A 19,200-nucleotide genomic window follows, 5' to 3' on the forward strand; every position below is an offset into this window, starting at 1 on the left:
ATAAGCTGTGTCTGTTCACCCCACTCTTCCCTCTCCTTTTTTTATCCCATGGCTCCTTGAGTCCATAGGCTATGAGCCCCTTGTGTCTTAGGGAAGAGCTGTGAAGCTTATTCTCCTGTTATGTTTAATCTTTGGTTTAGCAGATGTTTTGTCACTGAACAGCATTTTGACCTATAAGCATCACAAAAAATAAAAACTGATGTTTCCGTGGCTAGGGTGAAGTTTATATTGGATTTTGGCATCAAGGCTCATATGAATTAGGTGTTTGCTAGTCAGAATCCATTGTTTTATGAATAAAGGATGATGCCAGTTCAGTTTTGTGGGGTAATGGTGATGTCCAGCTGTTAGCAGTACTTTTTATGGAATTCAGGTCAGTGAGCAAAATCAGCACAGCATGTCTTTCTGCTTCATTTTATAGAATGGTAACAAGGTCATAAACATTTTGAATTTGACTTTTTATTGCCAGAAAGTGTTTCAGGATAAGTATTATTGCACTCACCTAAATAATTTTCTTAATTCTTGGGGTTTCAAAATAGGCGATGTGTGCTGTAGTTCATGTATGCTGTACTCGTTAATTTGAATTACTTTTGATACATGCAATTGTTTCTATTGCATCTACAAGATTCAGCCTGTGGTACTCCATTGTATTCTTAAAATTTTGCCAACTAAGTCAGCTAATGGGCAGGAAGATTGCTGCTGCTAGTACCTCTCATACCCTTTAATAAGTAGGAGGCCTTGGAGAGAAGAGCAGCTGTTTACTCACAGAACCTTCCTTTTCCTGCCAGCTTCCTAATACAAAATCCATAAGAATCATGTTTTATTACTGTGTTCTTTTAAGGGGATAAAGTGAGCCAAATGGTTCTAGTGTTGATCCATTTGCTATTGACAAGTGGAAATACTTATCAGGAACATGAGGAGAGGTTTTAATCTACTTTTGACTGTTTATAGAGGATTTATTTTTTCCCTTCTTTTTTTTACCCCTATGAAGCAAAGAGAGAATGAAATAGAATTGCAGTCAGTTGGGAGCACAACTTCCCTAAGAAGAGAAGATTCTGAAGCAGGGTGGTTTCCACCCCCTGTCCCTTTGATTTTGGGAGTAAAAACGGTGTAAACCATGTGAGGGAGAACTGTGATAATTGGAAGGGTGACAAAATGTTTGGGAAGTGGAAGTATGCTAGTGTGAGCCATTTGCATATGTATGGAGATAAGCAATGCAAATTCAAAAATTTAGAGATACATCCCACATCCTGCTGGTCCCCTTTGACTAAAATATTTCTCAATGAAATAAAAGTGATTTCTTTCTTCAAATGTGTTATTTTTTTTTTGTTCTGTATTTTAGATCTGGATTCTTTTTTCCAAAATGACCTTTAGTATGTTGTAAACTAACCCTAATTAATACAAGAAAAAGTTTAAAAAAAGGAAGTTTTATGTAGAATCACTCTGGGGTTGGATTTGATTTTTTTCATGGTCATTCTTGTTACAGTATGCACATAAATGCAGCATGCCATGTTTCATTTGCTTGAAAAATTTTTCCTTTACTGTGCTGTTGCACAATGGCAACTTTATTGGCTGAAGGGTAGGTATCTTTCTATTTTCTCTCTTGATGTGTTTCTAAATTGGTTTCTGTATCCTTTTTAGAACTGAGGGAAGATGGTTTCCAGCCTCCAAGCTATTTAGTGCAAGGAGTGAAGGCTTTACTTACTGCTTTAAAATTATGGATGAAAAAAGAAGTACGTATAAGTGATTTTGTTTGCTATTTTGGTGAGCTCTGTTTTGATTTAAAACTAAGTGAAGATCTAAGCCCTTTTAAAGTTTAGGGTTATTTTTATCTGCTTGTTAATGAGTACTGAAAAAGTCTATTGGAAGTATATACTGCTGATTTGGGGAAGAATCATAATGACAATTTTTTATTCCATGATTAGTGGCAATTTTTTATTCCATGATTAGTCACTGAACAATGCTATGACCTATAAACTTCATAAAAATAAAAACTGATGTGTCCATGGCTAGGGTAAAGTTTATATTGGATTTTGGCATCAAGACTCATCAAGACTTACATTCCAATAATCATGATTCCATGATTATTCCAAGTCTATTAGGCCATTTAATAAGCTCCAGTATTATGGCTGATTGAGGTAGAATCTTGCTTTACCTCAGGATAGGGTAAGAGTGCCAGAGGATAAGGTGGGGAATTTTCTAAGAAATATGTTAATACATTCAATTAATCGTCATCTGAGGCAGTGGAGGGATGGAATACCACGGCATTTTTCATTTTCCATTCATGTCAGTGGTGTGGAAAGCACATTTCAGCTACACCTGCTGAAGAGTCAGTTTAAATTCATATTGAGGAATATTGACTTCAATTGAAAACTGTCCTTGCTCAACATTTATTGACTCTTGTAAAATCATAAGTATGCCATCAGTGCTGGCTTTGCTGGTGCTCTTTTCTCCAGGAAAGCTTGTTTTGGCACAGAGCTGGGTCTGGCCTAACTCCATGTGTTTTTTCATGTGCCTGTGCTAATAAAGCCTCTTGGAAGCAGTGCTCCTGGGAAGTGCTGTTCACTGACAGGCAGTTTGGTTCTGACTGAGGGTATTAATTCTACTTTGTTGCTGATTGTGATACTGTCTTGTTGCAAGCCAGACTTGAACTGGCTCTTTGAGATCTCTCTGTTCTTTCTGCTCACAAATTCTACTTGTAAGAGAACTTCCTATGCAATATGTATGCATGATATTATATATGATAATTGCATAATACTGCATCCAAAAGTATGAGCTCTGTGGAACTGGACATGAGGTGCAAATGCAGAGGTGGTTTTCATGTGTGGAATGTGCTGGGGTCCAGCCTGTGCAGCATTACTGATCCCAGATGAAACTCTGCAGGCCCTCTGAGTTGGTTCTCCAGTGTCTCTTGGTCTCTGCTCTTCTGGATGAAGGCTTGTTAGCAAGCAATGTCTCAGTGTTTACAGGGCCTAAGCTCTTGAACCACGTGTGAATCCAAGCCATCTTTGCATCTGTGGCATGGATAATAAACACAGCCTATATAAATCCTTATTTTGGTTTGAAATTGGATTGGCATTCATTTTTTCTAGATTGCTGTAGTGTAGTATTGTAGCATTTGTGTACTGTCTAGTAGGTCATTGAGTATTTTGATTCATATGGAATGTGGTACATTCTCTCATTCTCTGTGGAAGAGAAATCAATTGCACTTGCTGCATTCTGAATGCTTATTAATGAGACCTTTGAGTATTCCTAAACCACTGGATGAACAGACACAGCCATTGTGAGTGAAGTGCACTGCATCAGTGATTCAGCCACAGTGATGTCTGCTGGCCACCAGCTATCATGTTTCATACCCTACACCCATCTTCTCTGGCTGCTGCTTCCTCCTTGAGCCAGTCCTGCTGTGCAGCAGACCATGTGTGTGATAGGTTTGGAGTTGTGGGCAGGTGAGGACAGGAGGAGCTTTGTGCATTGCAGTTTGAGCTGCTCCTGCTGAGGATTTCAGACAGTTCCTGAAAAATGGCAAATGCATGCTCCTCAAGTGAGAACCCCTCTCATGAGCTTTCACAGTTGTGTCATGGAGCATGTCTTTTCTAAATAGGCGAATTATCTTAGAGAATTGGTTTGTGCCATTTTCTAGAGAATTTCAAACTCATCTTCTTTTGAGACAGTGAAGTAGGAAGGATTGAATGGCCCTAAAATGACCAACAACTGGATGGAAAAATTATACAATTTAGTGACAGAGCTGCTGTTTTCTCCAGGGTGAATGTGTAGAGCTGTGATACCTTCAAAGAATGAACAATGGTAAATAATAGCAGCTGATCTAATCTTCCCTGTAGAATTAGGGGCACTGAAATGAATAATCATATCATGATTATATGTTGGTGTTGGTTTTTTTTGGGAGGGGGAGAAAGCATTTGTTTTGATGACTGAGAGGAAGCCAGGTTCAATGAAACGCACATACAGTATTGAATTGCTTCTAGCAATCATTTTGCTGCTGAATCTCATTTTTGAAATGTGGGTAGCTGAAAGTGTTTGGGATATTTTTCCATTTAAGTAGTTGATTACAGGAATTCAAGGCAGTCATTCTAGCCTGTGTTAAGTGATGTTTTATCTGTTTAATTCATACTAGAAGTGTTCTAAATGGACATTTAAACTACATACAAAATATTTTTTGCTGGATCTAACTATGGAGTATTTGAACTCTTGTTGTGTGTGTGTATATATGAAATCTGTCTCTGATATGGTTTCAGAGGATTAAAGGGAACATAAACTCTTACAACTTCCTATATTTTTATAAGGAATAGGCATTTTTTTTCTGAGTTGCATTTTCCAACCTGCTAGATTTTAAATAAACTAAGAAGGTAAATTTTAAGAATTGGGTGTCAGGAAGATGTCTAAAAATCTGCATCTTGGTTACTCATGGTTATTCTTGAGATTAAATTTTTGTCAGGGTGACATTCCCTTAGTCTTAAGGTGTTCTTAAAGTCATGGCTCTGATGAATGTCAAAGTATTGCTCTATTCTGACCATGGTAAAGGGGAAAAAAGGAGATTACTGTACTGAGGATAAAAAAAAAAAATAAAGTGGTTGTCAGTATGGCTTTGTTACCTCTTCTTTGGAATGTTGGAGACACTGAGGAATATCTGCTGGCTACTAAAGCATGGACTGGAAGCTACTGCATGTGTATATCAGTCCTGGCAGTTTGTGATCATTATTACAGAAATGAATCTGGTTTTTATTTTACTTTTATTTTTTCCCTTGTAGTTTTGTTTATTTCATTTTATTTCTGCTTTTATCTGGGAAAAAAAACCCCAAAACTAAGTATCTTTTTCTTCTCTCTTTGCACACAGCTTGTAACAGAACATGCCTTTGAAATTCCAGACAACATTAGGCCTGGGCATCTCATCAAAGAGCTCTCTAAAGTGATTCGTTCTGTAGAGGTAAGAACAGAGGCAGCCCTACATAAGTTTTCAGAAAATAAATCTTTGAATCGGGCAACTCCATCAAAGTTATGCTTCTGGGTGATCATATTCACCTTTTCATTTATTTACCATTCATTTAATAATAGGACATCAAGAGGAAAACTGTTTGGAATACTAAGCTATGGGTATTTCAGATAAAGAAAATGGATAGTGGGTACTTTATGTATTTTTTGTTGATTTTTAGATTTTAATGGTGGAATTATTTGTAGTTTAGCATTTCTAAAATGTAGTTACTTATAACTACTTAAAAATATTATTAATGTGTTGTTAAAGACTTTAATTTGATATTCTGTGCATATTCCATTTTCCTATCTACTTGTGAGTTAGTTCTGGTCTAGTTGTCATCTCTTTTGCTCACTCCTCTCTTTTATGGCTGTGTGTGTAATACTCAGTGGGGTAGGATTTCCCTAAACTCTTACAACTCCTATATCAGTGTTTTGCTCCTTTATTCTTCAGTGGTTATTGATTCTTGAAAAATTCTCACATTTCCATGTGAAGAGAATGAATCTGAGGGGATGTGAAGAGAATGAATCTGAGGGGATGTGATCTGTTGTGTGCAATACATATCTACCCTGTGTTGCCTTCCTGAATAAAACCATGTGTTTTGGTGGCACTACTCTTGTGGAGTAGCATAAAAGCCTTAGATGAAAAAAGGTGCAGTAGAACTAAACTTTGTACATCAAATCCAAATGAAACATGTAGTTACTAATCTAAAAATGTCTAACAATTTTCCTTACATAATTTACATTTAATTAGATGAATAAGAAGCAGTACTTAAATATGTGGATTTATTCCTCTGAGACTATTCTGAAAAGTGCTTTTAATTACAGGAGGAAAACAGCAAATTAGTTAAAACTCAGGGAATTCTTGGTGTGTCTCCAAGTTCACGATCTTCACATGAAACAGCTTCCCCTCACCACTCCAGGCGAAGGGTGAGGAAGCTGCGAGACCATGCTACCAAAACTCCTTCCAATCTGGACATCCTGGAACTTCACACTAGGGAGGTACTGAAAAGGCTGGAGATGTCACCATGGGAAGAGGCAAGTATTGAGTTGTGTGTGAGAAAAAACAAAACCAGAGTAATTTTCTAATCTGTTGAAAAGAAAATAGTTTGAAGATGCGTAAGAATACAGACTAGAACTCTTTGTCATATGTGATATGGATAGATTGTTTCAGAGTTTATGTCAAATTTAAATTGCTTTGAGCTAAGAAAGTTCTGCTTAAGGCAAGTTACTATCCATTATTGATATTTTGCTGTCCTTTCAATCAGTTCTGAGATATTAATATCAGGAAGCACGCACCCAACCCAGGAGTTGCTGTAGCAGTTCCAAGCCCAGCTTCCGGTTTGCCTTAGTGTATTGGTATTTCTCCAAAGGAAACATAAAAGGAGTATTCTAGGCAAGTTGTATTTGTTTCAGGTGCTTCAGGAGAGTATAAATGATTCAAGGAAGGAGAAGGTGCAGTCATCTCCTGAAGTTCTTTAAATCCAAACATGTTTTGTCTGAGCTTTTCTCAGTTGGTTTTCCAGGTGGTAACCATGCTAGTAGTGAATTTAATCTTTTATGGAGTGCAGAAAAAACCAATTGAATTCATAGGAGGAAATAATAAGCAAGATTACTTTTACTTCTTTAGGATATCACAAGCTCAAAACTGAATGGAAGGTTTAACAAGCCCTTTCAGCCCTCTTCTACAGTACCTGAATGGAGAACAAAAGACAATGATCTTCGCCTTCTGCTGTCAAATGGAAGAATAATTAGGTATAAAGGATTGCTTGTGAACACTTTTTCCTGGTTATTATGGTCTGGGGTATGCAAATTGTTAATATTTCTATTTGTAGAGCTCTTAAGTTCTTCCCAGGAAGAGTCTGGTTAGGAATACAGGAGTGTCTGTGTCTGCTGTCCCCTAGTGGAGCCACAGTTAGGAAGTGAAGAGGAAGGGATTCTTTGCATATTCCTTTGTTACAGCATTTCATTCACTTGCTCAGTACTGAAGGGAATGCTTCAAAGTAGAAAGAGTTGTTTTGTATCTGTTTATAAGAGTGCTTCTCATTAAAAGTACTCTGATGTTAAACTTCATATCTTTATTGAAATGACAGTTGTATAGGAAGTGAGTGGGAATACCTACAATTCAGAATGAAGAGATGAGCATAAGAGAATCTTACTGTTATGTCTTGAAAGTGTGTTGTAAATAGTGGAAGGAAAATGGTTGCTTCAGGTTTTTAAGAGTAAAAACTGATTTCTTTTTTTTTTTCTTGTGAGAAGAGATGAGAGACGTCCATTTACAGATCGAAGTCTTTACACAGCAGACAGTGAAGATGAAGATGACAGGACAAGGTCAAAAAAGACAGCTGTGAAGGTAGAAGAGCAGCCCTCAGGATTTGAAGGAGAAGGGAATGCAGATGCCCAGAAACCACTGAACAGTAAGATTGTCTCCATGTCCTATCAGTTGAACATTTTGATCATCTCAATGAGGGTCTAACTACCTTTTGTAATATTTCAGTCTGATTGAGTATATAGATGATAAATAAATCAGAGCAGTAGTATTAGAAGTTACACAAAACATTTCTTAAATATTTGTCTACTGAAGAAGCTAACAGGATAGAGATGAAAAGTAAAACTCACCTTTTTCTGTTAGTGCTGTCATGAATGCTATGGAGAGCATTTTTCACAGTGGAGATTTAATTGGTGTTCTGGATGAGTATTTGTTACTCTAGGTCTGCTTCATAATGTAAGAATGCTGATTGGATTTTGTTTTTAAAACCAAAATATACCTCATTGTGTAAAACTCATCATCATTTCACTCTGGAGAATGAAAGATCATAATACATAGCCAATTTTAAACCTGGCAATTTCATAGTTGATCATACAATTTTATATGTTTTACTAATGAATTGCTTTATTCCATACAAGTGAAAAGACATAATTTAACATTAGTAAAATCTTATGCATTTGACCCTTGTAATCTGCAAGGTTAGGAAAGAACTTAGGTTATCTGTAAAACACTTTCATTCCACTTTCCAGTGCTTTAAACCACCCTTCACTGGGAATTAATCTTTAGTGGTTTTTGGTAGCCTCCTGCCAAGTGTTCAGCAGTGATAATCACACAGTGTATTAGTAAAGTATCAATACTAAATGCCTGTTGCCAATGCATGTGTTTAATAGCTCTTACCTGTGTGCAGATAGAATTAGTCCTTGACATAGCTGTTCAGCTCCCTGCTTTATTATAAGTCACATCCATTCACAGTAGAGCTTAAAAGGGCTCAGGAGGTGTCTATTACAAAACTGAAGTCAACACTTAAAAGATGGTTAGACTCCTCTGGAGACTTCCAGTTCTGAGTTTCCTGCACAAGAGACCATACCATTTGACTCTGCTGTCAGCCTGAATAAAATATTTAATTATTTTCATTAACAAGGCAAACTATAATCCCTGTTGACTGTGCTTCCATATGTCACAGAGGACAGTATTAAAAAACCTGCACATGAGAGAAGTCTCTCTTGGGTATTCTTGAAACAGGGCAAACAGCTTGTTGAGTGAAGGCTTACTGTAGTGGTTTTCAACTTCCAAAATTAAACTAAGTAAATCAAACTAAATTTTGCACTTGAATCAAAGATTAAATCATACAGAGGAATGGTAACTTTTCTTCAAAATTATTGCTCTTATTTGATACAGAATGAATATGGCAGCGAGTATCCAAATGCATTAAATGTACTTAGAACTAAAAGTGAATGTTGGAATTGTTCTTCCAAAAATTGAGCGCTTAGGACTAATCCTGATATTTTTAATTGAATATTGAGTGTCTTCAGACTTCCCTGAGTTTGTGTTATGTGTGATTATTTTACCTTAACTGAGACTCTAGAGAGAGAGGGGAAAGGCATTGTCTGCAGAGAATTCTGGCAGAGGAACTACCTGTTCCCAGAAGAGCTGCCAACTTTGGTTGTTCTTACTGGGATTGAGGCCAAGAGGAATGTCCACAGACAGATGCCTTTAAACAGATCAGGCTCTGTCTAGCTTTGTGTGTCATGCCAAGATCCTGGTTTTAAATGGTGACCCAGTGTTAGCACAGGGACAGAGATCAAGAGCTGTCCTTAATTGAGCAAGATACTTGGTGTGAATGAAGGGAGAGTGGTTTGAGATCTTTCTTACTTCACAGTGTCTTAGCCTGATCTCACAGATAGTGACTACTCTCACTCACCCATTTTGGGGAATATTCCTCCTTGTCTCTGGAGGCAATATAGTTTCTTGGAAAAGATAGTCTGAAGAAAAGTTCTTTTGATCTCTAAAATTCTGTTTTCTGTATTGTTCCTACTCTTCCTTATCCTAGAATCTTATTTGCCTTTTTGAAATGAGCCAGAGGCATGAGTTATAGTCAGAAATCCCTTGGGTTGTTTTGAGCTGCAGTAATTAAAAGCATTAATTTATCATTATATGTTGAGCATTACTTTATAAAGCCTAATTTCCTATACAGTGGTGTTGCTCATTTAATGTGCTTGGATATTCCTCATGGTTCTTTCTAATACTCTCTTAAGTTTAGTCAGTCTTCTCTAGCTTTTGGTCCCAGCTGTTCAATTTACTCACTTTCTGATGACAAATGTCATGTTAGCTTCCTTCTGACTCTAAAAATAGTTATCACTGGGCAGTGTTTAGAAATCAATAATATCCCTTCAAATATATTTGCCTAATTGTAATCTTTGCCACAGTCTTCAATAGGAGCAAACCTCAACTAGAATTGCAGTGTATACATAGTTACAGGTACATCCTTTATGCTTGCATAATTATAGTTAGGAAGAATTGTGTTTTTATGTGATTTCATGTAAAACTATGCTGAAAACAAACAACATTTCAATTTTACTTGTCTTCATTCTAAAGTTAGTTTCTGATTTGCTCAGCTTTGTTTTCAGCACTGTTTTGTATGAAACTATAAATACTTTTAAAGTAATGTTTCTTTCTTTAGACCCTATTTTGTTGACACAGAGTCATTATTTTTTTACCCTTTTTTGCTTTTCTCCAAAAAACTTATGCTACCTGAACTGCACATTGTCATCTTTAATGAATTTGTACTTAATCAAAATTTTTGCCAGCAGCCTTGACCCAGGTATACATACAGCTCATTCCTGGCCTTGAGCCCTGGAATCCAAACACTTAGCAATGTGTTTCCAAACACTTAGCAATTGTGGTTCCTTGGGACAAATGCAGTCTTTTAAGGGTACATGCTGGTGAAAACTGCTCTGACTCCAGCCTGTACAAAAATACCCAGAAACTACCCAAGTGACATCTCTGAAGTGGGTGCCCTTAGGGAAAGAAGAAATATAAACTGTTTTTTCCTGTCTTCATCTGCTCAATTGCTTGAGGAGTCTGTTGGTCAGCAGTAGAAAACTCGCTATCATCCTAAGCAAACTTGTGAGCCAGATCACTGTATGCATTTGCCTTTGTTTACAGACTGTTAAAATATGTGTTTCTTGGGTTTTGCTTCAAAAACAGCTGTTAAATGTTAACATAGTTAATGTTGTGTCTTCTATTTTAATCCTTCTCTCTGCAGTGTTCTTTGAAAGTGTGAAATCAGAACTCAGGAATGGATCCTCAGAGTACTCTGATATTTCTGATTCAGAAGAATCTGAGCCTGATTGCACTACACAGGTACATACAAAAAAAGCCTCAGAAATGAATGAAGCAATTAAATATAATTTTGCTCATGTACTTCATATTTGTCTGGTCAAAATTCGTATTAAAGCAGCAATAGCAAAGTATGTAGTTCTTGTTCAGATTAATATCAAACAATGTGCTGCTTCATTCTTCATTTATTCTAGTGGTGAGAAAAAAGCTATACTATCTTGAAATTTCATTTTCTTTGTCATTGACGTGGGGTTGGCAGAGGATGAACCCTGCTCTGGAACAAAGAAAGTCTGAGGAAAGTCAGGTCCCAGTTGCTTTATTAATTTCTTCAATAAAAAGTCTAAATTTCTTCATTCGAATTACGAGTATCTACCACACAGTTTCCTTTTAGAGCACAGTTAATAGGAAACCATCATACAAGTATTCAGTTTTATAAACAATCTGGAGTGGCTAAATCCTTTTCAGGGATTTTAGACCGTTGGAAATAGATGGGAGTCCTCCATTTGAGGGTCTAGATTGTGGTGATTTCTTCAGAATTAAATGAAGTATGAATACACATATATGTGTAGATATTTACACACATATTTTTAATACAAGCTCTAGAATTTAGAGATGTGTGAATGTGTCTATAAATAATTGGTTTTTTATTTGCAAATTAGGTTTGTACTTAGTAATTTCAATTTTTATTGGTTAGCAGTAAGGTGAAGTGATTACCTGACACTTTTGATTCATGCTTCTGGAAGGCTAATGCCTTGCTCTTTCTTTCAGTTGTCAGCCTATTCTATGACTTTACAAAAAGTCTTCATATTCCTACTTTTTCCATGGTGGTCAAGATTTTTTTTTTTTATACTTGCTGTCTTTCATCATTACATAATCTAAATGTTGGAGTAAGTGATAGGAACCTTCATGGTGTGATTTCTTCTGGTTTCCTAAACTGCATTGCCAGCAGCTTTGGCTCAAGTTTCCTTTTCTAAGACACAGAATCAGTGATTGCTCAGAAGTGATACATTTCATCTTTGCAGGAGAATATAGCCATTTTTGTGTGACTTTGAGTGAATGTTTTATATTTATGCTGTACTTACTGTCTTAGTTTTTTCCATATTCTCCTGCTGTTTAATTTTAGGAAGCTGCTCATGTGAATGAAACTATTATATAAAAATACCTCTTGGTGATAAAATGCACTTCATTCATTCCAGTTCTGGTTTTGATGGTGGGGATAATGGTGTCAGTCTTCCAGAATTATGAATGTTCTGATCTTCTGTTTTCAAAACCTCCGTTGAGTGTCACATATATTCCTTGGCTTGAGGAAAAAAATAGTGATGTTCTCTGTACTTGTTGAAAATAGATTAGTCTGAATTACCAAGATGGAACATATGTACTGTAGCCCTTGCTTCCTGTAAAGGCATATTGAGTCACATATGGTTGCTCCACCTTTGAGAAGCTCCTGCCCATACAAGCTGTAATCTCAGCAGGAGCTGAAAAGCTCTTTCATTCATGAAATGAGGCTGTGCCTCTGTAGGAGAGGCAGCAGCTGTTGTGTCTGTGTTCCTGCTGTCCTCTGGATTTACCTGGGAGCATCTGTCATTCATCAGAGATGGTGCTGTTGAAAGTTATATTTTGTGAGAGGAGGGACCAGAAGCAGTTTTGTGGGGCAGAATGTGTCCTGTTATATATAGTAGGCATCAATTCTGTCTGCTGCTTGGAACCATACTTCTGTATTTTTATCCTGTACTTTGAATATTGAAGATAAGAATAATTAATGCTCTCATTAAAGAGAATGCAGTGATTTGTGTATGGTGGAATATGTGAGGTGCTTTGTAAAAAATGGATTTTGGAGATGCCTTCTGTATTGTGGAACATGTACTTACCAGTATTGCAAAATTTGAATGTGTAGCATCTCAGGTGCTATATTCAGATTAGCTGCATTCTGGATACTATAAGTATAAAAACAGTTGGACCTTGAAACTTTTGAGTTCTTCACTTAGCATAAATTAAGGTAGTGATGCCTTGTGAAGGCTGACATAGAACAGAGGCTAGATAGAGGTAAAGGAATAAAGTAGGTGTTTATTAAAAGGCCTCAATAGATCCACCTTGTGCAGCACAAGAGCCCAGCCAGGATACATCCAAGATGGACCCAAAAATGGTCACAAAATGGTTGACTGGTGATGAAGTCTCACACTTTGATAAGTTCTGGTCCATTTTCATATTGGAGTTAATTGTCCAATTATAGCTTTAGCTCAGGCAGTGCCATTCTTCTTGTTTTTCTCTCTTCAGTCCACATGGTTTGTGCTCTTGGACCTGGAATTTGGATAATTTGTCCTTGGTGCCAAGCTAGGAAAGGAATTGTTTTGTCTTTCTACTCTGTGAAGAGAGCTTACTGACCCTTAATATGAAGCTCAGAACTGCACACTAAAACAGTACAGAATCTGAAAAATATAAAAGCTAAAACCTAAGGCATCAATTCAGTCTTTGCTTAGGAGGTCTGGTGACCATTCTGCATACTGTTTCCTCTTGTTTCAGCAGAAGGATTCCTCCACAGAGGAGTCAGAAAGCTCAGGTGATGAAGAGAAGCAGGAAGTAACATCCAATTTCAAAGAGGAATTTAAGGTCACAAGAGACCTTTGTCAAAATACCCAGAAGCCATCCAGAAATGAAACTCCCAGTAAAAAGTAAGGCACTGTGGGCATTTTTAATGAACTGTTAGATCTTTTAGCATGTATTTATGGTTCTACTTTATGGCAATGTAAAAATCAGTCCTTCAAAGGGTTCTGTTTGAACTGCTCACTACTCCCTTGATTTTCCTAGGGAATGTCCTACCTCGACAAGTACAGAAGAAGAAGCTATTCAGGGCATGCTTTCTATGGCAGGATTGCACTATACTACATGTTTACCAGGTCATACTCAAAGCACAGACTGCACAAGTAAAAGAACCTCTCTTCAGGAACACAGAAGCTATCCCAGGAGTCGGCATAAAGACAGACAGCCATCCCAGAGCCACAAACCCATGGAATGTGGTAGGTATCTGAACTGAGGAACTGCTGCTCCCTGCTTTTGGCACAGTGCTCAGAATAGTCACTTAAATGTACAGTTTTAGTTTTGTAAGTATTACATTACATAAGCTTTTAAATAAATCAGACTGACATTTAAAAAGGTGTATTCTGTGGGTTTACATTGTTGTTTTTTTCTATTACTTCTGAAAACTGGAGCAAACTTAGCTTATCATCAGAATATTTAAATATTTCTAAATATTTCCATCTAAAAGTTTTGTGGCATACTTACAAGAATGGGAAAGTTGTGGCCAGAGTGAAAGTATTAAAATTTAAACTTGTTAAACTTCTCTTTAGGTAGGTCTGTGAAGGAGGAGGAAGGAGACTTGGGAACTTCAGCATGGACTAGACACCTGAATGAAGCTTCGAGGATTACCCCTCAGGTAAAGCAATACTTAAAACATATTGGACACATTTTTATAGGAGAAGAGATGGTGAAATTCTAAGTACAGAAGGCATGGTGGGCTGGTCCTTAAACACTGTGTATCTCACAGATATTTCTGGTTCTGGTAACTGGGTTATATTTGTCATGGATTTTTTCACTGTTGTTTTGGGTTTTTTCCTTTCAAATTCTTTTCTCTCATAGTGCCTAATATTAAGGTGCTCAGGGCAATATCTTGAAAAATAAAAAGTACTGTGTTAAAAATGTATTAATTTATATTAATTCTAACTGGGGAAGAACTTTGTTTATTCACTGTTATTCCCAACCAGAACGTCAGAACACGTGGAACATGTTGATAGTATGTATAGTAAAAATACTTGCTTAGGCAATTGGTACTGCTAAAGTGATAGCTTTCAACAGCTAGCAGGTAGGAATATTTTTGTTTTCTGATGTCCCTATGGAATCCAGCAAGGAATGAAAGGTTCTGTGCCTTACACTCTGACAATCTGAGCTTTTCTACATTGTGAACTTTTTTTAATATTTCTGAACTTGTCTGTATTAGAAGTATTAGAATAATTAACTAGAACAACTAAAGTTGCAAAATTACAGCCATTAAATAGGACTGTTTTTAACTGTGTGCTTTGTGGTGTATGCTTTGTGAGCATATTTGACTGCATGGTACTCCTTTGCAGTTTGCAATTCCCAGTTTAGCATTTATTCTTTCATCAGCTGAATATTGAAAACAAACTACCTATTAAAGTAGTCAGTGATTATGGTATGGCTTGTTATAGTGGCTGGTTTAATCAAGAACAATTGCATTTGTTTTGGTCACTGCAAACTGAAAACAAGAAGTGGAGGAATTGAGTACATTAGTATGTGTACTTTTACCCTTAGGTGAATATGGGAAAGCTTGCAAAAAACTATGTTATCTTTAAGAGGTATCTATTCTAAAAGAAATGATGGACTCATAAAATGGCCAGATTTTGGTGGAACTGCTGAAATACCTGTTTCAAAGACACAGTAGTATAATTGGAAAAACTGGAGTGAACCTCTAGCCAGAAGCTACTAACTTGTACATCTTTTCTTCTCATTTCCATACTAGGATGCAAATAAAACTCAAAAATATATCAAGAAGGAGGGTGCATCAGAAGCCAGTCTTAAAGTTCAGGAAAACAGAAGCATAGTCCACAGCAACAGCCTGAGTTTTCAGCATGGCAAATACACACGAGACTCCAGCCTGATGCAAGCAGAGTGTCAGCTGAGTGATGGCAGCCTTAGCCCTGACAGGCCCTATGGGGAAACGTCCTTGTCTGTCCCACTGCACCCAACGAAGAGGCCAGCATCAAACCCACCCCCCATCAGCAACCAGGCAACAAAAGGTAATGCTGACTTGCCAAAGCAGGCTGGAGGGGAGGAAGTAACAGACTGAATGCAGAAACTGAGTAAAGGACAGGATTAGACTTTGAGGGAAAACACCAAGTGAGCATGCTGTGGACACTCAGATTTCGGTACAGAATATGGGGTAGTGGAATTAAGAGAGATCTAACTGGTCTGAATCAGATTAGCTTAATGAAATGTTTAGAAACTCTTAACACTTCAGAAACAGTCTGATGAGCATACTATGTAGGTTTTTGGTTTCTAGTTTATATTCTGCAGTTTACTCAAGAATAACTTGAATAAAATTCAGGAAGCTCAGTTTAAGTTCTCTTAAGTCCTACTATACCCACTGTACTTCCTAGACTGGAAATATTTGTAAATATTTTTGTAAATATTAAAAGTCTTAACTGGTCCATATATTTAAGTAGCTTACTGGGATCAGAATGACCATTTATGTCAGGCTTCATACAGAGCTGATAGCCATAATGCACTCATTTTATTTATGACAAACAGTTCCTGGGGGTGTTCTTTTTAACTATTCTGGTTCCCTACTTGTTTTACAAACTGATTCCAGTGAAAATTTGGCTTGCTTCAACTTGAAAGCTGGGTTTTCACCATTGTTGTACAATGATTAAAATTCATCCTGAAATTCCTGACTGAAGTCCTTGCTTGGGTTTTTCAGGCAAACGTCCAAAGAAAGGAATGGCAACTGCTAAACAGCGCCTTGGGAAGATCCTGAAGCTGAACCGGAACGGCCATGCACGCTTCTTTGTTTAATGTAGCTGCTACCTGTACTACTGCTGTCTTTCCTACAGACCAGTATTGAGGGCAACAGAGCCTGGAGCTGCTGTTATTCCTCTGCTTGAAGCAGACTTGCATGTACCATAGAAAACACTGCCTGATGAACAAAAGAAAGAAAGAAAAAGAAAAAAAAAAAAAGGAAAAACAAAAAAACCCACACAAAAAAACCCAACCCAATGCTGCATTTTCACTGTGCCACACCTGCTCAGCAATAACCATATGGGAACGGGGAAATCTTCAGAGAGACAAGGACTGTGAGAAATAGTCTCTCATCAGGGCTTGAATATCATTTGTTGCTGGTAGTTTCTGACCTAAATTAATGAGGGGAAGATGATGAAGGTGGTTTATCAATAATTTATTTCTGATAGATTTTTCACAACTTTAAAATTCATTTAAGAAACTATTTATTTGGAAGACTTTTTCTGTGGGGGGGTTATTAATTTAGATTTAATAATGTGAAAGTTTTAAATTGTTTTGATAATGTGTGTTTGGTGCAGTGGAGAGCCACATTAATTGTGATTAGTCTGGACTCCTAAATTTGATATTCAGGTTATAGTCTTAAATAGGGGTGAGATGCATTATTAATTATTTTTTAAATTAAGGCATAAGGAATCTTATTATTTTTTTCCTGCTTTTTGTAAGCTATTGGCTGGGCTTCTGTTGACTTGCAAGTTGCATATTCTCTGCCAGCTTGATTATTTTTTGACCTGTCCTTTTTAATATCAGATTTATTTATTTAATGGACTAGAAGAGACTCCTATAGACAGAAGAATTTTCTTATGTTGGTCCAGTAGCTAACTTGTTTTAAAATACACCTCTTTCCTCTAAATCTGAGTTCATATTTTCCTCCTGATGATCTGTCTGTGATGATTTTCTTGTGTAAAAAGACTCCCTGAAATTGTATTTGTACTAGTTATTTAAGAGTTAGTACAAAGGAGGAAGACCCATTACATCTTTTGGAGGAACGAGAACATCAGTTAAGATAAATGTTTCTTCATAACAGTTGCTCTCAAATAACTCATAAGATACACATTGCAGTTAAAAGATTTGGCATTTTACTTAATGTAGCATGGAAGAAGCATTAAAATGTTATTGTATGTTAAACACATTTTACTGAGGAGTCATGAAAGCAGGAGAATGTGTGCTGCTTTCAAAGCTGGGCAAGACAGCAAGTGGAAAGTCTTAACTGGTCCATATATATAAACATTTAAGTAGCTTACTGGTATCAGAATGACCATTTGTGTCAGGCTTCATACAGAGCTGATAGCAAATGCCAATTCTGAATTATTGTAAATAATTTTGATTTAAAATTTGTATTTTTCTGTAATATAAAATTAAATATTTAACTTTTGAGGGTCGGGGATGAAGGCAGAAAGGGGAATACTTTTACTTGATTCTGGAAAAAGGGCATTTTGCAGGGTCCAGCCAAAATGTAAATGTCAATATGCTAATGACAACAATATTGTTGGTTGAGGTTTATGGTTTTTGTTTTTTGATTGGTAAGAGTAAAAATACTCCTGCATAGCTGTCCAAGTCATCAAATTGATTTTAATTTTCCACACCAATTTTTCCTTCCTCCATATCCTATACTGGAATAATTTTCTCTTGTGGTTTAAAATCAAAGTCAGTTTTATTTTCCGGAATATTTGCGCAGAGTTATTTTTGTTTAGGCTAGACTATGAATGAGTTTAGGAATTTGTGGAAATAGTTCTGATGTCAGGTGTTCTTTATTGCTGCAGGGTCAGAACCAGTTAGCACTATGTTATCCTGTTTCTAAATGGAGAAGCATCAAAATGGAGTGCCACTGCAAAAAAAGTCAGGTAGCTTTCATGGCTTTACTTTGTCTGGAGATTGGAAATTATAGTTTAGGAGTGTTTTTTGCAGCCTTGCTTTTCTATTATGATGACTTAACTTCTTCTGTGACTTGTGTAGGTGAATTTTTAAACTATTTTTTTGTTTGCTAATTAATGTTTCACAAAACCAAGTTTTTAGTCTTTTTTTTTTTTTTTTTAATTTAACACAAGTTATCAACCTTTAGATATTGGGAATGGAGGTAGTCAAGGGTTTCTATAAAGCAGAAGATAAGCTAAGAAGTATTCTACAGGTGCTGAAAATGACTATAAGGACTTGCTGTTCTCAGGTGCTATGTTTTCTAGATGGAAATAGTTAAAAGAGAATATTTTAACTATCTTCTAATATGTTCTCACCAAAGTAAGTAAAAGAAATAAACTATGTTGTCAATATTAGTTAAAATTATATACCCATATAAATTTTCTCTTCATTTAAACTTGAGCAAATGGGTTTAATGCCTGCCAGGCTTTGGAAACTGTTTCAGCTTTAGCATATTGAACCAAACTGTTTCCTTCCTGCTGGCTGTGCAATTTCTAATGATAGAAAATTCCAGTTTAGGGCAGCAGTCAGATTCAGAGCAAAATAAAGAATGAATTCTCTCTCCTTAAAGACAGATTTTTGTCTAAAGTAAAAGTATGCCAGAATAGAATCTGGAGTAAGGAATTTTCAAATACCGAGTATGCTTTCTTGTACATGTGATTGGTTTATACAGAGTCTCTTTTCTGACCATCCACGCTATTTATCTGTACCTTACAGTTGAAATATAGATATGGCTGGACCCATATATATTATTTCTTCTTGGTTTTATCCTTTCTATTGCTCTAATTTTCTTTTTTTTTTTTTTCTGAGTGGCTCTCCACTGTCATGAATTTATGTCATAGTCTCTTCACAGGCTGTCAACAGGCAGAGGTTCATTCCCATTTTCTTCAAATATCCATGCTTCCAGCAGAAGTTAAATCTGATGTTCCAACTCAGAACAAGTTAATTCAAAAGAAATTGCCATGTTGAGCAGTATTAAAAAAAAAAAAAAAAAAAAGCAAAAACAACAAACAAGAAAAAAGAAATCTCCTGGTAGCTGATGAAGAGGATGTGGTGACCTCACTTGTTTTGTGTACTTGTATGTAGAGATATATTTATTGTATTCTAGC

General features: G+C 36.5%; 1 protein-coding gene across 2 annotated transcripts in view; it reads left to right on the plus strand.

The window, feature by feature from the left end:
* Positions 1–18,881, plus strand: part of KDM7A (lysine demethylase 7A) — a 59,305-nt gene extending 40,424 nt beyond the window's left edge. Inside the window, exons 10-20 of one of the 2 annotated variants that reach the window (XM_054281958.1) lie at positions 1,639–1,730; positions 4,853–4,942; positions 5,815–6,024; positions 6,617–6,741; positions 7,246–7,403; positions 10,521–10,618; positions 13,115–13,263; positions 13,400–13,608; positions 13,939–14,024; positions 15,126–15,402; positions 16,083–18,881. In XM_054281958.1, the coding sequence (XP_054137933.1) occupies positions 1,639–1,730; positions 4,853–4,942; positions 5,815–6,024; positions 6,617–6,741; positions 7,246–7,403; positions 10,521–10,618; positions 13,115–13,263; positions 13,400–13,608; positions 13,939–14,024; positions 15,126–15,402; positions 16,083–16,177 (1,589 nt within the window). In that variant the 3' untranslated portion in view covers positions 16,178–18,881. The remainder of the gene's footprint in view (positions 1–1,638; positions 1,731–4,852; positions 4,943–5,814; positions 6,025–6,616; positions 6,742–7,245; positions 7,404–10,520; positions 10,619–13,114; positions 13,264–13,399; positions 13,609–13,938; positions 14,025–15,125; positions 15,403–16,082) is intronic. The other variant, XM_054281959.1, reaches the window with a different exon arrangement.
* Positions 18,882–19,200: the final 319 nt, after the last annotated feature.

The sequence above is a fragment of the Melozone crissalis genome, unplaced genomic scaffold, assembly GCF_028551555.1.
Source record: "Melozone crissalis strain CALT ecotype California unplaced genomic scaffold, PUWL_Pcris_2 ptg000033l_1, whole genome shotgun sequence".
Classification (NCBI taxonomy): Eukaryota; Metazoa; Chordata; class Aves; order Passeriformes; family Passerellidae; genus Melozone; species Melozone crissalis.